Source organism: Mustela lutreola, chromosome 1 (assembly GCF_030435805.1).
Source record: "Mustela lutreola isolate mMusLut2 chromosome 1, mMusLut2.pri, whole genome shotgun sequence".
In the NCBI taxonomy this organism is placed as follows: Eukaryota; Metazoa; Chordata; class Mammalia; order Carnivora; family Mustelidae; genus Mustela; species Mustela lutreola.
This window is the reverse complement of record NC_081290.1, coordinates 38,134,805-38,158,089: the sequence shown is the minus strand read 5'-3', so window position 1 is coordinate 38,158,089 and position 23,285 is coordinate 38,134,805. Positions and strand designations below refer to the sequence as shown.

The 23,285-nt window shown below is 40.5% G+C and overlaps 1 protein-coding gene across 1 annotated transcript in view; it reads left to right on the top strand.

Moving 5' to 3' along the window:
• DTHD1 (death domain containing 1) overlaps positions 1-15,257 on the top strand; it is a 67,138-nt gene extending 51,881 nt beyond the window's left edge. The window contains exons 9-10 of the mRNA XM_059163844.1: positions 9,310-9,367; positions 14,406-15,257. Coding sequence (XP_059019827.1) covers positions 9,310-9,367; positions 14,406-14,725 — 378 coding nt within the window. The 3' untranslated portion in view covers positions 14,726-15,257. The remainder of the gene's footprint in view (positions 1-9,309; positions 9,368-14,405) is intronic.
• Positions 15,258-23,285: the final 8,028 nt, after the last annotated feature.

Sequence of the window (23,285 nt, the reverse complement as noted above, 5' to 3'; positions counted from 1 at the left end):
TGGGGTTTAAGCACAGACGTTCCCCAGGGCCTGCATGCTCAGGTAGCCTTGTACTAGGGAAAGAAAGTGCCAGCTTTAGAGTTAATCACAGCCAGGTTCAACCCTCCATTCACTCTCTCGGAGGTCCCAGCCATGAGACCCAACCCTCTTGAACCTTGCTATCCCCACTGGTCAGAAAGAAAATCAGTAAGAGCTCCTTCATTTTCCTCACCGTATTTTTGGCAAAGATAGATGAGACAACCAAGAAAAAAAAAAGAATTTGTAAGTAACTATGAAGCAGGATCAATTCTGAGAGTTCCAGACTTGCCTGACAAAAGGTTGCTGAGAGTCTATCAGCCTAGAAGATTATTTATATGAAAGTTGAGGTACGTTCTGGGTAAGAAATTAACCTGTGTTTACAGGTTCTGAAATAACTGAATAAATGCAATACGGCCAGACAGAATTCTATTTGCAGGGGTCAGGGTGGATTTGCTTAATACCACGCATACATATTTATATAAATATATTTATATGTATATATGTATATACACATACGTATTTATATACAGCCCCTTGAACAATGTGGGGACCGGGGTATTGGCCCTGCACAGCTGAGAATCCACATGTAACTTTTGACTCCCTCAGAACTTAACTGCTAATCACTTATTATTGATTGGATAATCAACTGCTAATATAAACAGTTGATTAACACATATTTTGTATGTTATATGGATTAATACTATATTCTTACAATGAAGGGAGCTAGAGAAAGGCAAATGTTATTAGAAAAATTATTAGGAAAAGAAAATACATTTAGTGTGCTGTGTTGTATTTATCGAAAAAAAATCCATTTGTAAGTGGATCCATGTAGTTCAAACTTGAATCATTCAAGGGTCAACTGTATATTAAGCAAATAAATATATTTTATTAAATATGTATAAATATATATTAGATATTCTATTTTAAATACACAACATATTAATATGTATTTGAAGCATCAGAAGCTATCAAAATAGAGTGCCATAGTTATTAGAGAAATCTATTTCTCAGTTTAGGCCCTCAGATGCATGATTGTGTCCTAAAGAGAAAGTTTTTAATTTAAAAATGGAAGACCTCTTTCACTAAACTCTGTGACACATCAGGGCACAAACAACATTACTGTCATGTAACAGGATGGATGGGTAGGGAGCCACTTTCTTCTTTCTGTCACACTTTACCACAGGCCCTACCTACCAGGAGGATTTAGGGCAGCCACTAGTGGAGAATGGCTTCCTGTTGGAAGAACCTAGGAACAACCATGAGCTCCGTGTGGAGCCAGTCAGGATGTGTCAGAACGACGGCAGAGTTGCAGAACAAACCCACAGCAGACCACTGGCGCGGGACAACTGTGCTTATATGACACCTCCGGAACAAAAGTGCAGTATGGGTAGAAACCATCATGGCACACTACATGGCACTGCCCATGGAAGCCCAGGAAGGGAAACTGTTGTGCCTACAAAAGGAGCGCTGGTGACTGCGTTCCCTGGCTGAACACTGAGGGGTACGTAGCAGAACAGTGTGGCTGCCCAGAGGAAAGCCTGTGAGACTGCTCGGAGCACTTGGAAAGGACTGTGCCAGAAGCTAGAGTTTCTGGAGGAGGAGGTAGGCACCAGAGCCAAGTCATCTGTGTGACCCCTGGGAGGTAATTTATGGATTAGCTGTGATTATGAGTACTGTCTTACTATAGTGTTAGGTATGTAAGAAGCAAGCCAAATTTCACTTTGGTCCTGGTATTAGAAAACTTTGTCATGTTTTGAACAAAGATAGTTCTTTCATTTTTCTATGCACTTGGTAGGATCCATTTGGGATCCAGGTTGATAACCAGTGTAGATCCTAAATAATGTTTTTCTAGCCACCATACTTCAATATCAGAGTCACCCAGTTGGCTTGGTGTGAATATGGCCTTGTCTGAGGCCAAGTGAATCAATCTGTGAGCTTTTGTTTTTGTTTTTGTTTTAATCAAGCTGTGAGCTTAGTTTTTTTTTTTTTTTTCTTTTATTTCAGATTAATTTACATGAACCCTAAGGTTTGAGAACTACTGCTTTACTTTCTCAGTGAGGAGAAAATAAAACCCCTTTGTCAAGAGAGTGGTAGTTAGGAGCAAGGTACAGGTCTTACAAAGAGTAGTGAAGTTTTGAACTATCCACTGAAGGGAAAGCGAGAAGAATCTTCAGGGATACACAAAAATATTGCAGAGCAGCCCAGTCCCCACAGAAACTGCAGACCTCAAATTTATGATGATAAAAATCCTTATGCTTGTTTACAGAGGGTCCTCATGGTTATGACATATTTATTGAGGTATGGTGTGGCAACTGTTTGATAAATATAAGTACTGATATAAAAGAAGATACAGAAAAGAATATAATAGTTTTTATCAGCAGCAAGTCCATAAAGAGGTATTAAAAATGATTAAAGAAGACAATTGAGGTGATGTAAACTTTATTCAATACATCATGAAGTAGACAGTGTCAGAGATCTATAAAAATGGGGTGGAAGCGGGGAGCGCCTGGGTGACTCCATGTGTTAAGTATCTGCCTTCTGCTCAGGTCATGATCTCAGGGTCCTGGGATCGAGCCCCGCATCAGGCTCTCTACTCAGCGGGGAGCCTGCTTCCTCCTCTCTCTGCCTCCCTCTCTGCCTACTTATGATCTCACTCTCTGTGTCAAATAAATAAAAACCTAAAACAATGTGGTGGAAGGAAAGAAGTTTTTATAGGATGACTAAAGAACAAGGAAGAGACAAATGGAAAACATCTGATTGTCTGTGGTCACATAGTTGCTCTTGTTTGAAGTGAGAGGCCCAAAGTTGCCCTGGCCTTTGAGGACTGGCTGGATGAATATACTGGATTTCTGCTCAGCAGAGCATTTACAGGGACACAAAAATTAATTAAGTTTTGGTTTTCTGACCTTGCACCCTGGGCAGAAGCACCTCCATCGTGGCCTAAAGATTTATTTAAAAAGAGGCACTAGGATGCCTGGTTGGCTCAGTTGGTTGAATGTCTGCGTTTGGCTCTGATCATGATTCCAGGGTCCTGGGATCGAGCCATGCATTGGGTTCCCTGCTCAGCGGGGAAACTTGCATCTCCCTCTGTCTGCAGCTCCCCCTTTTTGTGTTCCCTTTTTCTCCCTGTCTCTCGCTATCAAACAAACAATCTTAAAATTTTTGTATAAAAAATAAAAAACAAACAAAGGCACAGACATGTCTTGAAAGGGGCCTCAACATGCAGAGCTCTGGTTGACAGCTCGGTCTCCGTTATGCTGCTGCTTCTTTGCTCACATTGATACTATAGTTCTGGGGTAGCAGGAAAAAGGCAGCCCTTGATCATCATCAAACCATTAAGCAAGTCCAAACTATCAGACCTCATTGAGTCTAAGGAAGATTTCAAGCAATTCCTGCTTCCAATCATCAGCAAGATGCAGGAGGACATTCCAATTTGCTCTCACGTGCAAGCAAGAGCTTATATGGAGAATAGGAGGCCGCTGTGGAAAATGGACAGTCTGCTCATTCAAATAAAAACCATATAAAGGCCTCGAGGAAAGCACCCTGGATCATTTTTAGAATCCAAAAGACAGAGTGCAGGAGTGACCAAATAATGTGAAGAAGGCCAAAGAGAAGGCCCAAGAGATTCTAAAGATGGCAGTGAGGCATTGATTAACCTAGTCTAGGAGATAGAGAAAAGCAAATAAGTCACCTTGGAGGATCAGAAGTTTCCAGCCAGTGGTTTCTGGTCAAATGATGGAGATTGACAGACACCATAGAGACGCTGGAAGTAGAGAGCCTTTTGTGTTTTCTTCCTCTTTCTCTCCTTTTTTCTCTTCTCTGTCTACATGTTATCCTCACTTATACTACGGTTCTATAACGGTTGGTCTGTGGTTGATGACTTCAGTATGAATTTGGATTGTTAAATGTTTGTTTGGGGAGGTAACTTTTTTTTGTCTTTTTTGAAAATGTTCTCACACAAGAGAATGAAGGCCTCGACTGTAAACTCATGCAGGAGTTGCACAGATATCTAGACTTCGGTTATTTCTAAATGTCGAGGTGCTTTGCCCTTTTGTGTGTGACCGGATAGCTCCCCCAGAACTTTGGGTCTGGATGTGACTTGTAAGACTCAGAATTGGGTTTCTCCAGCTCTGGAGGTGCTGAAGGAGCTACGTGACTGCTAGAAGACAGCCCCACACAGCAAGGGCTAACGAAGCTGAACGAGGGACAGACAACAGCTGGCGATGTGAATGGGGCTGATAGGGCTAGGATGGATGAATCGGAAGGAGCAGAGAATGGTATTGCCTATATTTTGAGACTTTAATTTCTGGGTGAGGCCAAAGGAGGAGAGATATGTTTTGTACAAAATTTGTATTTCAGTGACACATTAACTGACATAACCGTTTGGTCCACTTGCTTGGAGAACCTAACTCAGCTTTGTTTTACATGGAACCTAGAACAGAAGACACGATCTTCATATTCTATACAGGGTGATGGAATCCCCCGATGCATTTCAGGGATTCTGGACATAGGATGAAAGAGATATTTACAAAGGCTGTTGAGGGTTGGGGAAGAAAAGTGAGGACTGTCTACTTTGGACCCTACACTGAATAGGGAATAGGTATCTTCAAGGTTCTGTGAGTAGTCCAGCCTTAAGTTCATTTACATAGCAGAACTGATAAGTATTTGGGGTCAAAACCTTACTAGGAAGGGAAAAAAGGTTGCCATATTAACAAAGCTATTCATTTGCTTGAAAAAGAAAAAGGATACATTAGAGTGCTGAAAGCCAAACTGGGGAAAGAAAACAGACATATATGAATGGTATTAGCAATAACACAAGACAACATTATGTTAAAAGATAAATTAAGTGATAGTACCTAATTCCTAAATATGAAAGCAGGGACTAGAGCAGTTGATAAAAGAAGTTAAATATGACAGCTGCCTTAAAAATATGGTAGGATTTGTAGGAGGAGATCATTCACGTCAAGAGAAGATAACGTCATATAAACAGTTTATACTACCCTATGTGTATAATGCCATTTCTAGCACTGTAAAGAATTAATATAGGAACAAGATGTTTTTTGGCTCTCAAAGACATTCCAATCTAATAAATAGAGGTTTATAATAAATAGAGGTTCATAGCAGGTTCTTAGAGTGGTAAAAAGCATAATGAAGGGAAACTTTTGAAGGTGCCTTGGGAAATAATGTTGAGTAAAATAATAAATATGCTCAAGTCCTGTTTTTTTGGGGGGTTGCACAAAAAAGATCAGGATGCTACATATATGAGCTCAACTAAAAAATGGTTTGCTTGAGATGCCTGGGTGGATCAGTGGGTTAAGCCTCTGCCTTCGGCTCAGGTCATGATCCCAGGGTGCTGGGATTGAGCCCCACATCGGGCTCTCTGCTCAGCGGGGAGCCTGCTTCTTCCTCTCTCTCTGCCTGCCTCTCTACCTACTTATAATCTCTCTCTCTGTCCAATAAATAAATAAAATTTTAAAAAAATGGTTTGCTTGGTTTTAAGAATTCAGTAAGAGGGTTGTATCTAGGCAACATGGAAAGATTAATAATTGAAGGAGTCTTAACAACAGTGGCCTATAAAACTCAAGACACAATACCATTTCAGGTGTGAATGGATTTCTTGGCTTCCAATTTTTTTTTTTAACCAGTTTTAAGTTAATGAGACCTGCACTGCATGTAGCAGTATAAATAAGACACAGTTGTATGTATCTGAATTACTTATCATTTTATACTGATGCCTTTTCGAGGCTAATGGTGAAGGGAAAGCTGCTACTTACACCCCACTACACTCTTTTACAGGGTAGGTGTGTTTTATAGAGCAGTAGGGAGCCAGGTTTAGATTTTGCCAACAATCTCCCTGAGTAATGACATTTTGAACATGGCATTTAAGAAATTGTATTCAGCAAAATAAAATACACACTATTAATATAAAAGCAGGCAATCTTAGAATAGAGAACATTCCTTTACCAAATAGTAGAAGCTGAGAAGAAGCAACAGAATGATTCCTTTGGATTAGAACAGGGAAGAGAGGGAAGAGAGAAGTAGGACACAATTAGAGTCAGGGCCACCAAGGAGGCATCCAGGAAGCCAAACACCCCACTGCAAATCTGGAAATCTGTGGGAGGGACATAGGACAAGCAGAAGCTTCCCTGTTCTTCCTGGAGCTGACCTTGAGAACTAGTGGGATTTGAAAGGTGATGTGCAAGGCAAAAATAGTGCAGACAAAAATCATGCGCAAAAAAAAAAAAAAAAAAAAAAAGGAAGAAAAAGGAGGGAAAGGGAGCACTCAACATCCCTGATGAAGAGGCCAAGTGGGAGACCAGCATAGTGCCTTCAAGGCTAAAAGTCTAAGAGGCAGAGATTTCCATGCTGCTCCAACTCACTACACTTATGGCCGGTGTCAGAAGAACTGGGCTTGAATTTTCATGTATTTGAAAAAGTGCATGTTCTTAAACACTAGAATCATACTCTATGAGACATTTCTGAAGAAAGAAAGACTGAGGGGGGAAATTATTTATACAAAAAAGAAACACAGTGTCTTTTGTCTCAGGCTCAATCCAGGCCATGTGCCCTTTGATGGGAAAGACAGACTCTCCTTCACTTGCTTAGGTTTAAGCACATAATTGATTTTTAAAAACTTACATGTATTTACTTTGCAATTCCACAGTATTAATATACTTGAACCTTTGTGGTTCTTATTTTAGTTCCTTGTTTCCCCTCATTAAAACTTCTTAATGGAAAATGTATAAACATGTTTATGTGATGTCTATGACAGGAATATCTACAGAATACAACATTCAGATTTAGCCACTTAGACTGAAATCTCCCTATGAACCACCAGTGAGCTACATGTTAGGGTAACACACTCAGATTATCCTTGTATCATTGTTATGAAGCAAGGATTTAAAAGGAGTTTTTATTTTGAAAAGTATTGAAGCTTATGTGAGGACTATCTTTGATCAGGCACTTGGCAATTCAATAGTTTAGAGAGGAAAATATTCAAATGTAAGAAAAATTTCACCTCTTATCTTAAATGGTAGAGGCATTTGTGCTTGAGAAATTCTTATAGGAGTGAGGCATTTATACCTAATGACTTTTTCACAATAAAAATTGGCGTCATTAAATATTGTATGAATACATTGTCATTAAAAATTAACTTTGAAGGAAGCCTGGGTGGCTCAGTCCTTAAGCATCTATCTTTAGCTCAGGTCATGATCCGTAGGTCCTGGGATTGAGTCCTGCGTCGGTTCCCTGCTCAGTGGGGAGCCTGCTTCTCCCTCTGCCAGCTGCTCCCCCTGCTGTGGTCCCTCTCTCGCTGTCTCTCTCTCTCTGTCAAATAAATAAATAAAATCTTTTAAAAAATTAACTTTGAGGAGCACCAGGGTATCTCAATGGGTGAAGTGCTTGCCTTCAGCTCAGGTCATGATCTTGGGGTTCTGGATTGAGTTCCCTGTCAGGCTCCCTGTTCAGTGGAGAGTCTCCCTCTCCTGCCTCTCCATTGTGTGCTTTCTCTCTCTCTTCTCAAATAAATAAATAAAATATTTAAAAAAATTAACTTTGATTACCAGTCTTAATTTTCTGAAATTCTGTATGGATTCTAATATATTAGTTCATATGCTTTTATGTGTGTATTATTTTGACCATCTGGACAATATTAATGAGAACTATTAGCTCCTCAACAACTTTATTGTTCACAGCAGTACCTTAAGTAGGATCACTGAAATATTCTTTACAGTGCATACATGCAAAATTGTTTCCACTGTAAATTACTACTGTAGCATTTTCTGTCACAAATGCATGTGCAAACGTGGAAATCTATGTCAGGTTTCATAGGCAACCTTTTAAAAACCTACCTGAAATTTGGAAAATTATCTGTAGAAGGTATTTTTTCCTTCAGGATTATCTGTATTTTCCAAAACTTTCCAAAAATTAAAAGGTATTTAAACTTACTCTATGAGGGGGGGAAGGGTTTTATTGAAATAATTATGGATTCCTAGGAAGTTGGAAAATAGAGTACAGAGAGGTCTGAGGTAACCTTTACTACATTCTCCTTAGCGGTTACATTTTACATAACTACACCACAACATCAAAACCAAAAAGTTGACATGGATATAATGTGTGTATATAGTTCTAGGCCATTTTATCTTATGTATAGATTGTGTAACCCTTGCATTCAAGATACAGAACTATTTTATCACCACAAAGATCTCCCTTGTGCTACTTGCTTAAATTGCTATTTCTCTCTCTCTCTCCCTCCCTCCCTCTCTTTTTGTGAGGTTTAAGCACATAGTTGATTTTTTTTTTTATCATTTTATCATTTTTATAATTTTATACCGATTTATTTATCTGATGCTTTATGGTCATCTCCCAGCATCCATAACTCCTGGCAATTTCTAATCTATTCTCCATCTCTATAATTCTGTAATTCCAAGAATGTGGTATAGATGGAATCATAGAATATAAGATCTTTTAAGACTGGAGTTTTTCACTCAACCATTGGGGAGAGGACCATGGAAATTGTTGCTTGTATCAGTGATCGGTCCCTTTTATTACTGAAGAGCACCCCATAGTGTGAATGTCCCATAGTTTGTTTAACCATTCACTACTCCAGGAATTGTGAATTGTTTCCATTTTGGGGCTGTTACAAACAAAGCTCTTATGAACATTTGTATACAGGTTTTTGAGATTTTTTCTTTCAATAAATCACATTTCAGAGCTGAGACCAGAGAGATAAATAAATTATAATAAATAAAGTAATGATTATATATTTGAATACTCTTGACAAAATACTGGCTTTAAAATAATATCTGCACAAAAACATGATTATTTTTGGCATGATGTATGCACATTGACTCACTCATTCATTCTTGAAAATTATTGATAGAGAACTCAGGACTTGTGCTGAGTGCTGGGGCAAGTTGCCTTCCCCATCAGGGCTTTTATAAAATAATGCCTTTGCTGCATACAGGTAGCTTGCTCTTATGTTCGTTGGTTTTCACAGTTTCAAATTTTAGCTGGAAAATATTTATTCCGAGTTAACATGACTGCTATGCTAATATTTAAACGTGTAGTCTTAAATTTAAATTCGCTGAAAGATTTGGGTTAATATATTTTGTCTTATCTTAGGAAAAGCAATTGCCAAGCATGCATACACAAATATACAATCTACTTTTGCAAGGTGTGCAATTCAGTACTTCTTTCAAATAGGGGTGAGGTTCAGATGGATTTTTACTTGTAGCCTGTTCACAAATTAATGAATTCTTCTGCTTATTCTGTGTCCTTTTTCTCCCATAGCATAAAAAATTGATCAACCGTCCACAGAGTACCAAAATAGTTTCTACTGATCCTGTAGGTAAGAAATATTTGCTTAGTCCTCCTTACAGGGGCATTATTTTTCCTCTTATATTTTATACTATGTGGATTGTGTAAAAAAAAGGGTGGAGAAAGTGACTTTGCAATTAACGAATAATTACATTCATTAGCCTAATAAATGAGTTTTCCTTTGGAAATCATACACATATAAACCAAAATATTCTCAAATATGGGTGTAATTAAAATTGTTAAAATCTCTAAGAAATATGAGCCCTGCTAAGATAATATTAATTGCTTGGTTTGGTAAATAAACAACTACAGTTTGTTCTGAAATGTTGACAATTAATTCATGGATCTAAGTGTGGTCACTTCAACTCTACATTCAAGGCCAATAGCTTTTAAATAGAGGTATGTTGGTATGAAATCACAAAAAAAGAAACATTTAATAGTTGATTGTGGGTATACATAATTCTATTATATAACAATGATGTGGACTTCAAGGTAGAATTTGACATTTTTTAAAAGATTTTATTTATTCATTTGACAGAGAGAGATCACAAATAGGCAGAGAAGTAGGCAGAGAGAGAGGGAGGAAGCAGGCTCCCTGCCGAGCAGAAAGCCTGATGTAGGGCTCGATTCCAGGACCCTGGGATCATGACCTGAGCCGAAGGCAGAGGCTTTATCTCACTGAGCCATCCAGGTGCCCCAGAATTTGACATTTTTATTCTATTTTAGCTTTTGAAACAATCATTTCATAATGTTAATGGTCACAAAATAATTATTGGTCTTCAAATAATTTATTATTTGATCTTGGTCTTCAAAAGATACCAATGCTTTGACTACAGTGTTGGGCCACCACTGACGGCACAGAGTTTCATTCAGGGGTTATCTGTATGGATTGTATGTGCAGGCTTTACCCAATTACATTAAATGTGAGAATAGGCATAAACCTTAGTGTTATACCCCATCTCAGAGACAATAAAAACCATTTCAAACAAAGAACAGGTGATGTAGAAAAACTCAATTAAACCTACCAAAGCCCAAACTGAGAAAACCCCGCAAAGCAAATCTAAAACAACAACAACAACAACAACAACAAAACAGCAGTAGTGGGACACCTGGATGGCTCAGTTGGTTCAGTGTTGGCTTCAGCTCAGGTCATGGTGTTGGGGTCCCGGGATGGAGCTGGCATCAGCTCCCTTCTTGGTGCGGGAGGTGGGGGGTGGGGCATGGATATGTATGTGTGTGGGGGGGGGTCTGCTTCTCCCTCTCCCTTCGCCCCTCCCCTTGTTTCTGCTCACTCTGTTTTTCTCTCAACTAAACAAATAAAATCTTGAGCAGCAGCAACAACAACAACAAAAACCGAAAACGGAAACAAAACCCAGCTGTAGTATTTGAAAACCTGGCAAGTTTTGTAGGGTTGCTACCTCTTGAAGAATTTGATGTCTACAGAAAAGCACTCTCTTTGCCATTGCCAACAACCAGCGGAGAGCGCAAGAGTGCAATCATCCCTCCTGTGTGTAGAGGAAGTCCTAGGTTGTGATGGTGTGAGGTCTCTCACAACCAAGCCGCTGCAGGAAGGATGGTGGTAAGCGAGGTCAGAGCAGGACAAAACTGTGAGAAGTTTTAAATGCCAAGAGAGGACATTCAGACAGTAGGAGGAGCCGCTATGAAACTTACTAACAAGGAATGGGTGAGACTTTGAAAACTGTTCAATGTATAGAGGACTGAAGTGGGTCGCAACTGGTAGCAGGGATAGGAGTTAAAGTCCTGGTTCGCGATACCCCAGAAAAGAGAGGCGGAGCATGACTGAGATTGTCAGTTAGGCTGGCAAGGAGGGGAAGTATCTGAGGTAGGTTTAGAGTTAGGACATGGGTGTGGGGATAAGAAATAAGCATTGAGAAATTTGAATAATGTAACATGTTTCAGCTCACTCAGCAGAGTGGTCACATTCACTAAGAAGTGCGTAGGGTGAAGGAAGAATCTAGTTAGAAAAAGGGCAAAGTTGATTTTTGACTTTAGAAACCTGTAGCTTGAATTGGCTGTGATATATACTGGTACAGACAATTAGGAGATGGATATTGCAAATGCCCTCCAAGATTTAGGGAGACAAAGCCAAAGATAAAGGTATAGCCGAGCTGGGATATTCCTTTCCTTTTCTTTTCTTTTCTTTTTTTTTTTTAAGATTTTATTTATGCGAGAAAGGCCGAGCACAAGTGGGGTTGGAGGGAAGGGTAGAAGGAAAAGGAGAAGCAGAGTCCCCACTGAGCAGGGAGTCCACCACAGGACTTGATCCCAGGACCCTGAGAGCATGACCTGAACAAACTCATTGTGGGGAGAGGACAGAGAAAAAAGAGGCCTGAGAGAGGAAGTAGTAATTCATCAGAATCAGGAGGATGAGAGTCAACAGAGGGGAAAGAGAGGGAGGAGGAGAACCAGGACAGGCCGTAGAACCCAGGGGAAGGAGCGAAATGCTTTCTGGAAATCAGAGAAGCTGCAGACGGAGAGTCGTTAGCTCTGAGTCATAATCAGGAGGGTACTAGGAAGATCAGAAAGAGGATTCCACAGAGTTATAACCGATAGCATATCACCTGTAAAACAAGGGCTTGCGGAGTGAGCCGACATGATGAACTTGTGGCACTGAGTTTACATTAGGCATAAAAATATCTTATGGTTAAAGGGAAGATGGGGAAAGCCTGGTGGCTTGAAACAGTAGCAGAAGCAAGGAAAGGGGAGGCTTGAAGCATGGTAAGGAGGAGACTGAAGGAACAGGTGTGAAGGGAAATTACTTGGTGAAGAACACTGTAGGGGGGACGCCTGGGTGGCTCAGTTGGTTAAGCGGCGGCCTTCGGCTCAGGTCATGATCCCAGCGTCCAGGGATCGAGTCCCACATCGGGCTCCTTGCTCGGCAGGGAGCCTGCTTCTCCCTCTGTCTCTGCCTGCCATTCCGTCTGCTTGTGCTTGCTCTCTCTCCCTCTCTCTCTGACAAATAAATAAAATCTTACAAAAAAAAAAAAAAAAAAAGAACACTGTAGGGAATGGAATCTGGAAAACATGGAGGAGTGAGATTTTATAAGACGGTGATTTCTAAATGAAAATGAGCTTTAAGAGAACTCACGTCAAATGAATTTGGGTGAATTAGGAGAAACAGACATTGGCTGAGTGAAACAGAAGGTGAGTGGGATTCGGGCTTAAAGATGCTGGAAAAGTTTTTGGTCATTGCTGGGAAAATTTTAAATTGCATTTAGGAAAAAAAAATTTTAATGGGTGGGTTCACTGCTATAAAGGCTTGACTGGTATACAGAACACAGGGCTAGTTGATGACATTTGGCATAGTTTCATAACCCTGGAGATCTCAGTAGTTGAATGCAGGGTGAGTAAAGCAGGATTGACAGTTGGTAAATTAATAACAATGAAAACTAAAACGGACAAAAGATTCCAAGATGGCTGCAAGGTGGTTGTTGATGTACATAGCTGATCATGGGGAACAGCCCGAGCTTCTGATAGTAAGAGGTATGCAAGATTCAGTAGAGATGAGTGATGGGCATCCAAGGACTCGCTGTGTCAGTGACAGGGGCAAGAAGCGTATTAAGTGACAGGGGCAGAGCTGTGGAAGTTTAGGAAGTAGTGGTCAGCCATAATATTGAGAAACTGATCCCTTGGAGGGAGATAAAACATGAGTATTGGCCGTGAAAGTCAGTTTCTTATGTGGAATCACAGCACAGGTCACTGAAGTCAACAAGATTAAGGAACCATGTGGTCAGATGTATGACTGGGTATCAATAGGGTTACTGATGCTGCCGTCAGCCAATGGCAGGAGAGAGGTGGTGTGGATGGGGACAGGAAGGCCTCCTCATTCATGAGCCTATAGTGCAGGGTGGAAGCAGAATGCGGATTTGAAGAATGAAGTGTGAGGATGTGTGGACTGCATTTCCTGAGTTAGCATTCCTAGAAAAGTGGCATGATTCACAAATTTATGTGCAATTTCTGTGAATGGGTAGGGAGAAGGAATCGTGGAATCAAAGATGGCAGATGCAGAATTCTTGCTCCACATCAGACGAGGCAAGAGTTAGCTGGAGAGTGGTGCAGGCTGGGGCAGAGAGGCAGGGGGATGGGAGGCTCAGGGGCTTGACTGAGCGTGATGGCTCAGAGTTACCCAATGAAAAAGCCAAACAACAGAAAAATGGCATCATCAGTTTAGTTGGTAGACACAAGTCACAGGATAAGGGAAGAGGTATACTGAAATACAGGATGCATTCAAAGGAGATATTTGTGGCTGTAAATGGTCCAGAGGCCAGGGGAAATGTTTTGGTCTAAAGGACTGTCCACAGAACTGCTCTTTGGGTTGAATCTTGGTGACTTTGTGTGTGTGTATATTTGGGGTTGGTGGTGAGAGCATTATGTAGTTGCGGTTACAATTTATGCATCAGATTAGTACTAACTAAGAAAACATTTTTTGAGCCCAGGAGTCTCCTTTAACATAGTGCTACTCAAAGTATGGTTGGGGACCCCAGTGTTAGCATCATCTCAGAGTTTGTTTAAAATGCACAATTTTTTTTAAGATTTTATTTGTTTATTTGACAGAGAGAGACAGAGAGATCACAAGTAGGCAGAGAAAGAGGGGGAAGCAAGCTCCCCGCCAAGGAGAGAGCCCTATGTGGGGCTCCATCCCAGGACCCTGAGATCATGACGTGGGCTGAAGGCAGAGGCTTAACCCACTGAGCCACCCAGGCACCCCTAAAATGCCCAATTTTACTTCTACCCTAGTTTTACTTAATTGGACTATCTGGGGCAGAGTGTAAAATTCATTTCACGAACCATCCTGGATCTCAGGGGAGTTAAAAATCTGAGAAGCAATTCTAGTCCTTGTTAATCAGTCGTTCCTTCAGGCGAAGACCCCAGAAATGCCAGGGACCCAAAGTTTTTCACTTGTCCACTGGGGGTGGGTCCAGATCTTTCCACCGTTCAGAGGCCAAAGCAGAGAGCCCTCAGAGTTCCCGGGAGCAGGTGTGGAGGGTGAGATCAGCACTGCCGCGGGGAAAGAGTCCTGATGCCGCGTGTTCTGCGTGTGCCGGCAGGTGCCCTGTGGGATAACCTGCTGCACTGGCTGGCCGAGGAGCTCTCGGAAGAAAACGCCGCGCGCCTCTCCTCGTCCCTCCCGGTTCGCCGCAGCACCGTTGAGCTCATCAGACTGAAGAGCCCTGGTGACCTCACAGAACAGATCCACGAGCTTCTTTGCTTCTGGAAAAAGTCACTCCCCAAATCCACCGATAAAGTTCGCCTTCTGGCTCGTCACCTCCGCCAGATCGGCAGGAGGGATCTCGCCGAAGAGCTCAAATTCAAGTGGGAACAGAAGGTGTTCACGGAGCCCCAGCAGTGGTTTGACACGACGGAGTGACACCCGCTCGTTCTTTCTTTTGTCCTAGGGAAGGGCCATAGCTGCTTTGAAGGAGGTTTCTGTCAACATCTTACTAGCGAGTTTCCAAGTCAAGTTGCTTGAGCTGAGACTCTGATGGATGTGCTAGTTGAGACAGTGGAAGAGCACTAATCAGATCATAAAAAGCGTTCTCGGGTTTGAGGGCTCCTTCGTGGCTCAGAGATGTACCTTCTGCAAGACTTACTGTCTTGAGTTCAGCCAAGTTTAATAGCATTTGTAATAGAGTTTGCTGTGTTTCCATTTTAATGCAGAGGTTGTTTTCTAAGTGGGAAGGAAAGAGATGATATACAAAATCCCTTTTTTTATTGTTATCTACATAAAAGCAAACCAGTTATGCAGGACTCCAAGCAAGTAATTCACGTTATGCATATACTGTGGAACCCGCAGTTAACAATACCAAATAAATTGAGTTGCAGAGACCTGATGCTGATGATAGTAAATCAGTAAGGAAACAAATAAGCTTGAAATAAATTAAAAATAGAGTAACATCGGCCATTTGCTGCCACATCATATTCTTTTATTTAAAAAAAAAATAGGATCTCAGGGTAGGGAAAAATCTCATATTTTATTATTAGTAAAATGAGGTAGTGCAGAGAAAGTGAAAGACCAGTGAAGGGATTTAGGGCGTTTTAATGTAGGAAAACAACGTACTTTTAAATCAGTTTTCATAGAAACCTTATTGTATAAGCCCTATATGTTCATGGTTAAAAAATACTGTAAAAAACACACAACTGAAAGAAAAAAAAATTACCTAAAGCCCCTTCATCTTTGATAATCCCTGTTAACGTCTAGCGTATAAACTTTGGGACTTCAGCTTTAGCTAAAACAATGTGATATGAATGGGTTATTATAGTCGTATTACCATTTCATTAAGGTGAGACCATCACGGCCTTGGCTTGTCAGCATCAGTGGTATTAATTTTGATTACTGAATACCAGAAAATTTAATGAAATCACATGAAAAATTAAACACTCATGTGGCTCTGAATTTCAAAGACAAGATTTCCTTCTACCAATTAACCAAGGTCTTAGATATCTACTTGGCTACATATTGAACAAAGAGGATTCCAATTTTCAAATATATTACTATTAAGACACATTTTGGTCATCAAGATATGTATTACTTTTACATGTTTCTAGAAAGGTACAATATTTTTCATGTGCTCTTGGAATGAAGAAAACAAACTGAAATGTTCATTGTTTTTCTGAATACAAAGTAGCAGAGAAGTAGAGTTGTTTATCGCCTGGAGTGAGCCAGACACTTTACCTTTAGCCCTTTACGAGCATGAACTGATTGAATCCTCCTGACTCCACTATGAGGTAGTACATTGTTCCAACTTACAGGAGAGGAAAGGAGTTTCCAAAGATTGCCTTGCCTAAGGTCATAAGTGAGTGACATAGCCAGGATCCTTGTTCCAACACTCAAGATTACTATTATGAACATTTTGGGGTATTTTCTTCCAGTTTTTCTTTTTTTCCTAGAAGGAAATATTTCTATTGCTATGTGTATAGATGTATAAATATACACTCACCTATGTGCTCATACACACAAACATACTATCTATAAATCACCTTACACATACCGCCACACTCATGCACCTCCTTGCTCAAGCACGTCTTCTCACACCGTCCATGTCTTCATCTCCCCCACACCTAGGCGCTTCCACTCAAATGTACACATACCCTCCTACACACCTCTCACAAACGCCCTTGAATACATCTAACTATCCCTTACACGTACACAGTCTCATGTCCATCTGTACATCCTCACGGGCATGCGTACATTGTCACCAACACATGTCTTAGCACACAGCCCACTCTTACCTCTCACACATACTTACAATCACCCCTCGGTATATGCTCACTCACATACATCCTCCACAGACATGCACACACATAAATAAAATACACGTATTACCTGTTCACTTTCGCAAATACCCGTTCTTCTCACACAGGAATCCACTCACATACATCACATATATACCCTCACAGGCGCTCATCCCTTCTCTCTCTCTCTCTCTCTCACACACACACACACACACACACAGTCTCTGACACATCTTTCCAGAATTTAAAAAACACAGGCATATATTACTGCAACAGTAAAATAATATAAGCGTATATAGACAAAAAAAAAAGGGGGGGGTATCTCTTGGGCACTAACTCACTCAGGTTATCAAAGGAATTGGTCTGATAGGGATCCTGTACCTCATGGGGTTAGTGGGCCACACTCACCCCTGCTCTCTGTCAGCTGACCTGTATGGACCACATCAGCGGTTCCTTTGTCTTCTTGTTGGGTTTGGATAATGGAAGCCCCAGCAGGAAGTCGGGCAAGGAGAGGAGAGTGATTTAGATTATTCCTGTCTTGCTCCCTTCAAATTCGTTGGGACCAGCCTGGATCTTTCACCCAAAGGCCACTTCTCCTTTCTAGGCAACTGTCTCCTGGATTTTGGGATCTGCTCCTCCTCTTCTCTCTTCAGGACTAAGGGAAGCAACAGCTTTATTGCCACCCTATCGATACCTTGTGGCTCCCCCACTCCTGCCCATCCTTTAAGATAAAGCCTCCTTTAATTTTTCCAAGTACTATCAGGATTTGCATTAAGATTTTGATACTTCTCATGGCCATATATATATATGAATATGTATACATGTATACATATATATGTGACTTTTTTCAGAATGGGGATTATATATTATGCATACAGTTTTAAATACTACTGTCCATTAAATTATGAACATTTTCTAATATATTAAAATGTTTTTATAGCTGCTGAATATCCCATTCCATAGTCATGCCATTTTAGTATTAGCAATTTTTGAAAATTTAAAAACATAAAATGAAGCAGTATATATTCTTTTATGCCTGGCTTTTTTATATTCAGCTTTATGCTGTTAAAATCCAACCATGTTTTTCATGTGGCAATACTTTGTTATTTCTCCTTAGTAGTTCCTTAATGCACACTAGTCCATTATATGAATATACAGTACATTGCGTATCTGTTCCATTTACAGATGAACACTTTAGTAGATTCCAATTTTGAGTTATCATGAACAGCGTTTTGTGAACATTCTGTGCATGGCTTTTAGTGAACATATATATTTATTTCTTCCAGTTATAAACCCAAGAGTTCAATGATTGTTTATCATAATTAATTTAAATGTTCCCCTTTTGTGGTGACTCAGGTGACTTCTTTCTTTTCATACAAATAATACAGCAGTGGCCATTTTTCTACACAAGTATGTGAATTGTTATTTCATCAGGATACATTTTTCAAATGGGGATTACTTGCTGAAAGCATTTTAAAGCTTCTTGCTCTATAATGCCAATTGCCATTTTATATTCGAATCATCAGGTTATGAAGATTCTTAGAAAAACAGGATTTTTTAAGAATTCACAAAAAGGAATTAACTTGAGGCACGTAACATGAAATTCTACATGCAAGATAAACCTGGATTGTTTTCAGTTGAAAAAAATTGAAAAAAAAATATATGGCTTAATTTTTTTACAGTTATTTCTCTACTAATCAATAGAATATATTCCATTGGCATTGCCATTTTTTTAAAGGATCAGAAGGAGAAATAATACATCAGACATGTGGACAGTTTCTAGCTTGTCAGAGAGCTTACAGTGTCAAAATAAAGCCAAATCCCAGTGCAAGAATTGCTAAATTCACTTATTCAATAGATACCTATTGAACACAAACTCTGGCTCTAGCAATCTGTTCAACACTATAAGCACAGAAATGAGTAAGAGACAGTTCCTTGGGGATATGCTTTCTGTGTAAAGAAAGAGTCAGCGAATGAGGGCACCTGGGTGGCTCAGTGGGCTAAGCCGCTGCCTTCAGCTCAGGTCATGATCTCAGGGTCCTGGGATCGAGTCCTGCATCGAGCTCTCTGCTCAGCAGGGAGCCTGCTTCCTCCTCTCTCTCTCTGTCTGCCTCTCTGCCTACTTGTCATCTCTCTCTGTCAAATAAATAAATAAAATCTTTAAAAAAAAAAAAAAGAAGAAAGAGTCAGCGAATGAGATCAACACCTAGTTTATCTGCTGTAATGAACCAGACCCCTCATGCTCAGCCCTTTACAAGCACTGACTTATTTAATACTCCCACTACCCCTTGGGGTAGGTACAAAGCCGCCGGTTTCTGAGAGGAAACTGGAGTTCCGAGATTGAAAGCCTTGCCTGAGGTCATAAGTGAGTGACAGAGCCAGGATTCAAATGTCGACTGTTGGCTCGGCTTCCAACATAGCGTGATGCCACCACGCGAAGGGGAAGAAAGAAAGGCAATGGACATATCTGTTTCTCCATTATCCTACTTCATATTTTGCCAAGCAACATTTCTAATTCACATCAATGATACAAATAGTCTTGAAGTTTAAGGATGGGAATGGGGAAAAGAGCAGGAGGTGAGAGGAAAGTGTGACGTTGACATCTTTGATATTTGTCCCAACTCAGTTGGTTAAATGTTCTCTTCGACTTATTTAAGAGACTGACAGCTTAGGAAAATACTGCAAAGTTACCAAACACAAGACTGGCGATGCACAAATACTGGGTTATTTGTAGCTATGAGTAGCCACCGATGATTAGAGCTACTTTGCCACAATTTGGCTAATCAGGCACATCAACAACCCTTCAAAGTAGTGGCTGCGAAACAGGATATTTATTTAGCAATTATTAATAATTTAATAAAAATAGTTTTATACCACAGAGGAGTATGAATGTTTCTACCATTCAGACCAATCTACATATCTGAATAACATAATTTCACTAATGAAAACCCATTATAACCATCATTTTGCTAATTATTAAGCACTAAATATCCCAAATAAAAGCTTATAACATTTATTATTCTAATTAACAAAACTTAGGGTGTTAAGCCATAGTTATCTTAATCAAATACATACTATATCTATAACATAAATTCATGATTACAATTGATTATTCCTAAAAAATGTGGCTTAAATGTACACACACAATATTACATTGTACATTCTGCAGTATTTTAGAGTAAGATAGAAACCTCGTAGCAGACAAGTTAGATAGACTTTGAAAGGCACCATAATCCAATTTTCAAAATATCTAAATTTTGTGGGGAAAGTTCTATTTTCCTACCCAGTGTTTGTTGTGGGGTGTGCTGTTATTGAGATTTTGAATGGAATATATTTTTTTAAGTAACCTGAACGTGGTGATGCACTGAAGACCATTTAGCACCCGTGACCTCTGCCCACCAAATGCACACAGCACCCCCCCCACCCCAGTAAATATGAGAAGCAAAATTCCTTCCACACAGTTCCAGTCAGGGGGTGGGTGTTGGGAGAGTATGGAAATGCGATCACTGGACTTTAGAATAGGGTGCCATCGACCTTAAGGGAGAGTGTTGAGAACTACTGTTTCAATCCACTTTTGGCTTGGAGCAGGGCATAAAAGAAAGGGGGCAGAATAAGCCCAAGGAAATTTAGCACGTCATCGGCAAAAGAGGGCCCAACTTCAAATTCCCCAACTGGTGTCAGTGTTTATGAGAAAGGTCAATGACTCTCTGATGACTTGCTCAGAAATATTCTCAGTGAGAAATTTCCTCTGAGTTATAATCCAGAGTTGTGCTGTAGAATGAGAAGTTTGTCGAAGGTTCGAATTCAGGCCCCTGAAAGGTAGAGAACAGTGATAGCTCGGAAGAAAAGAGAAATGCTGAGTGAGGTCAAAGTAGTGGCTGACATGCAGGCGTGCATTTCCCCTTTCGCTGAGCAAACATGGCTTCTGGGACTCAATGCCATGAGAATGCCTCTGTGACATGTCCAGACGCTTTGACAGACATTTTGACATTCTCAGCTTGCCCCTTGTCCCAGGCCTTTGCTGCTGATGTGACCAATTTCCTTCACTCTGCATTTATGACCTAACGTGCTAAATAATTTACATTTCAATTACGGTTCCTATTGACTTTTGGTAAACTCCCACCTTTGTGCACCTCTCCAAGGGTCAGAGAGCTTGTCCATTGTTCGTTGATGTAATCTTATTACTTTGACCTCTGTCTGGCACGCCATGCATGTTTCTGTTTTGTTATCCTTACTTTCCAGATGACAACCTGCAACTTAGAGTTACAGTGATACCCAGTCAGTGCTAGAGCCTGGATTAGAGGCCAAATAAGTCTGTTTCCAAAGTCTTTTTTCCTCTACTATCACTTTCTGCCCCTGGTTCTACCCCCAGACTCCACCCCCATAGTCCTCTGTGTTCCATAACCTCGGGTAACATTTTTCCAGTTCCCTAAATAACCCAAGACTGGGTTCATTGCTCATGGCTATTCCGAAGTCTAGTTACAGCTCTTCTATACTCTGTTGTAACTGCCTATTTACCTGTGTTTTTCTCCACCCCGTTTGCAAGTATCCGGAGGGCAGGGACTGAGTTTTGTTCATGGTTGAATTTCTCATACGCTTCCGGGTCCCAGCATGTAGTAGGCACTCCTTAAGTCTTGTTGAATTAATACATGTGTGACATTTATGTGCTGACAGGCTATGACCCTCCTACCCTCTTCTGTTTTCCTTCTGAAAGCAACCTTGTAGGGCAGAAGTCATGTCTAAAAAGATAAAAGTGAGCTTGGACTGTGAACATCTGACCTGCCATTTATCAGTCTATACTAGCAGACAGAGATGAAGCCCACTCCAAAATTAACAGGATTCAATATTTCTCCCAGGAACATACTGTAGCTGTAATGTGTCCCTTTTTTTGAGTAACTGTTGCCTTTTTATTCACTGAGAAACATGGTTTTTCAAAATCACAGACTCTTACAAACTTTGCTTCTGAAATCACATCAGTAAGAAAGAAATATTCCTCTCTTGCCAGGAGGCTCCTAAGGCCCTTAGACACAGAATCGCAGTCTTCGCTGATGATCCAGGTGCAGAGTTTCAGAGAGAGGGTTTCTGGTTACGACATCACACGTCGATCTCAATGTTACTGTTTTCAAGGGACCAGGACCCTGGGTCTGTTTGCAGTGTGGACCCAGTGTTAGTCCCTTTACACAAACTCTGCTTTGTTGTAAGCCCATGCAAGTACTCAACTCCGCCCTGTGTCTATGTCTTAAAATAACTCTATCTTTGCCTTTGTTTACTGAGACACCACTGTTCCTGTGGCAAGCAATCTCCCGTACTGCAATGAGTCAGTTAACCCTGACTTTGTTGAACTTTAGTTGAGTCTCTGGTAGTCTTTGGTTGATCAAGCTCAGACATCTCTGCTTCCGTGCACTGGCCCAGTAGTTTTCAGATAGGCTGCCCGTTAGAATCAGTAGGGGATATCTGGCCCCATCCTGAGAAATTCTGATTAAGTAGTCTGGGGTGGGTCTGGGGAATCAGAATTCCAAAGGTGTCCAGTTGATTCTGCAGCCAGGGCTAAGAATCATTTTTCTAGCCAAATGACCGCAGGAAAACTCTGAAGGGGTGTTAAAACCCGGTTTGACAGAACCATGGGTCAGCCCCCTAAATCCGTGCCACTGGCTACAGAACTGAGGAATCTGTACTCTGAGTGAATCCCTCAAGGATGTTTATGCACATGGAAGTTTGAGGACGTTGCTGGTGATTTACTTCCTGTCTTAAGCACTGTCAGTTTTATTTTTATTTTTCATGGTCAGCACAGAACACAGAGTAGCATAGGAGGGAAAGAGAAGGGGAACAGGGAAGGCTCTGTTCTGTGCTGAATATACAAGACTTTTTCTTTCAGTTTATGGGCATATTTTAAGACAATTTATCTCTTCACAAGAAGCAGGGTGGAGTCGGGAGCTGAGACTGGGAACTGCAATTGTTGGGAAGGAGGAGCCCTTGACCCAGGCCTCAGAGTAACAGAGGAACATGAAATACAGTTTTAAAAAAGTCTTTCTTAGTGAAAAAAGCTGTGCCACAATCACAAAGATGGACAGACTTTCCTGGAAGTGGATTCTTGTATCCCTTTAAATCTGGTCCCATTAATAGACTGCACACTAAGCTTACAGTGAATTAATATTTTTTAATCTCTTCTTTCATTTTAAAGAGCAAAACTCTATTCTATTGTATTTTTTTGTGTGTGCTAAAGAACTTAAAAGGCACTGCATTAGATTATATTATTTTTAGACTTCTTTTTGGTCATTTTTATAGACACCGAGGGCCTCAAAAATTCAAAGAGCTCAAGGTTTGGTCCACCTAAATGGCCCTGTCTGTGTCTTGCAAGTTGAAACCAATCTTTAGAAATAGTCAGTGCAAATGCCTAAAGCCTGCCACTAGAGGGCCTCTGTGTCCCAGATAAAATTAAGGACTCATTTAAGACTACAGAGAAAATCCCTTCATGTTGTCAAAGAAGTGTCTTCTATGGTTTAAAAAAATAAAATTGTCTTAGGTTCAAGAGCATAATTTGACCTATGGTCAATATATATCGTTAGTTAATAGTACATAATTTGGGGGCTAACCTCTGGTCTAATAGTCAGAAGTACCCAATTCCCTTTTGATACGAAAAAATGAAGTACATAGAAATTTCTGTATTTATCCAAGTCTTCATGTTATATTGCACC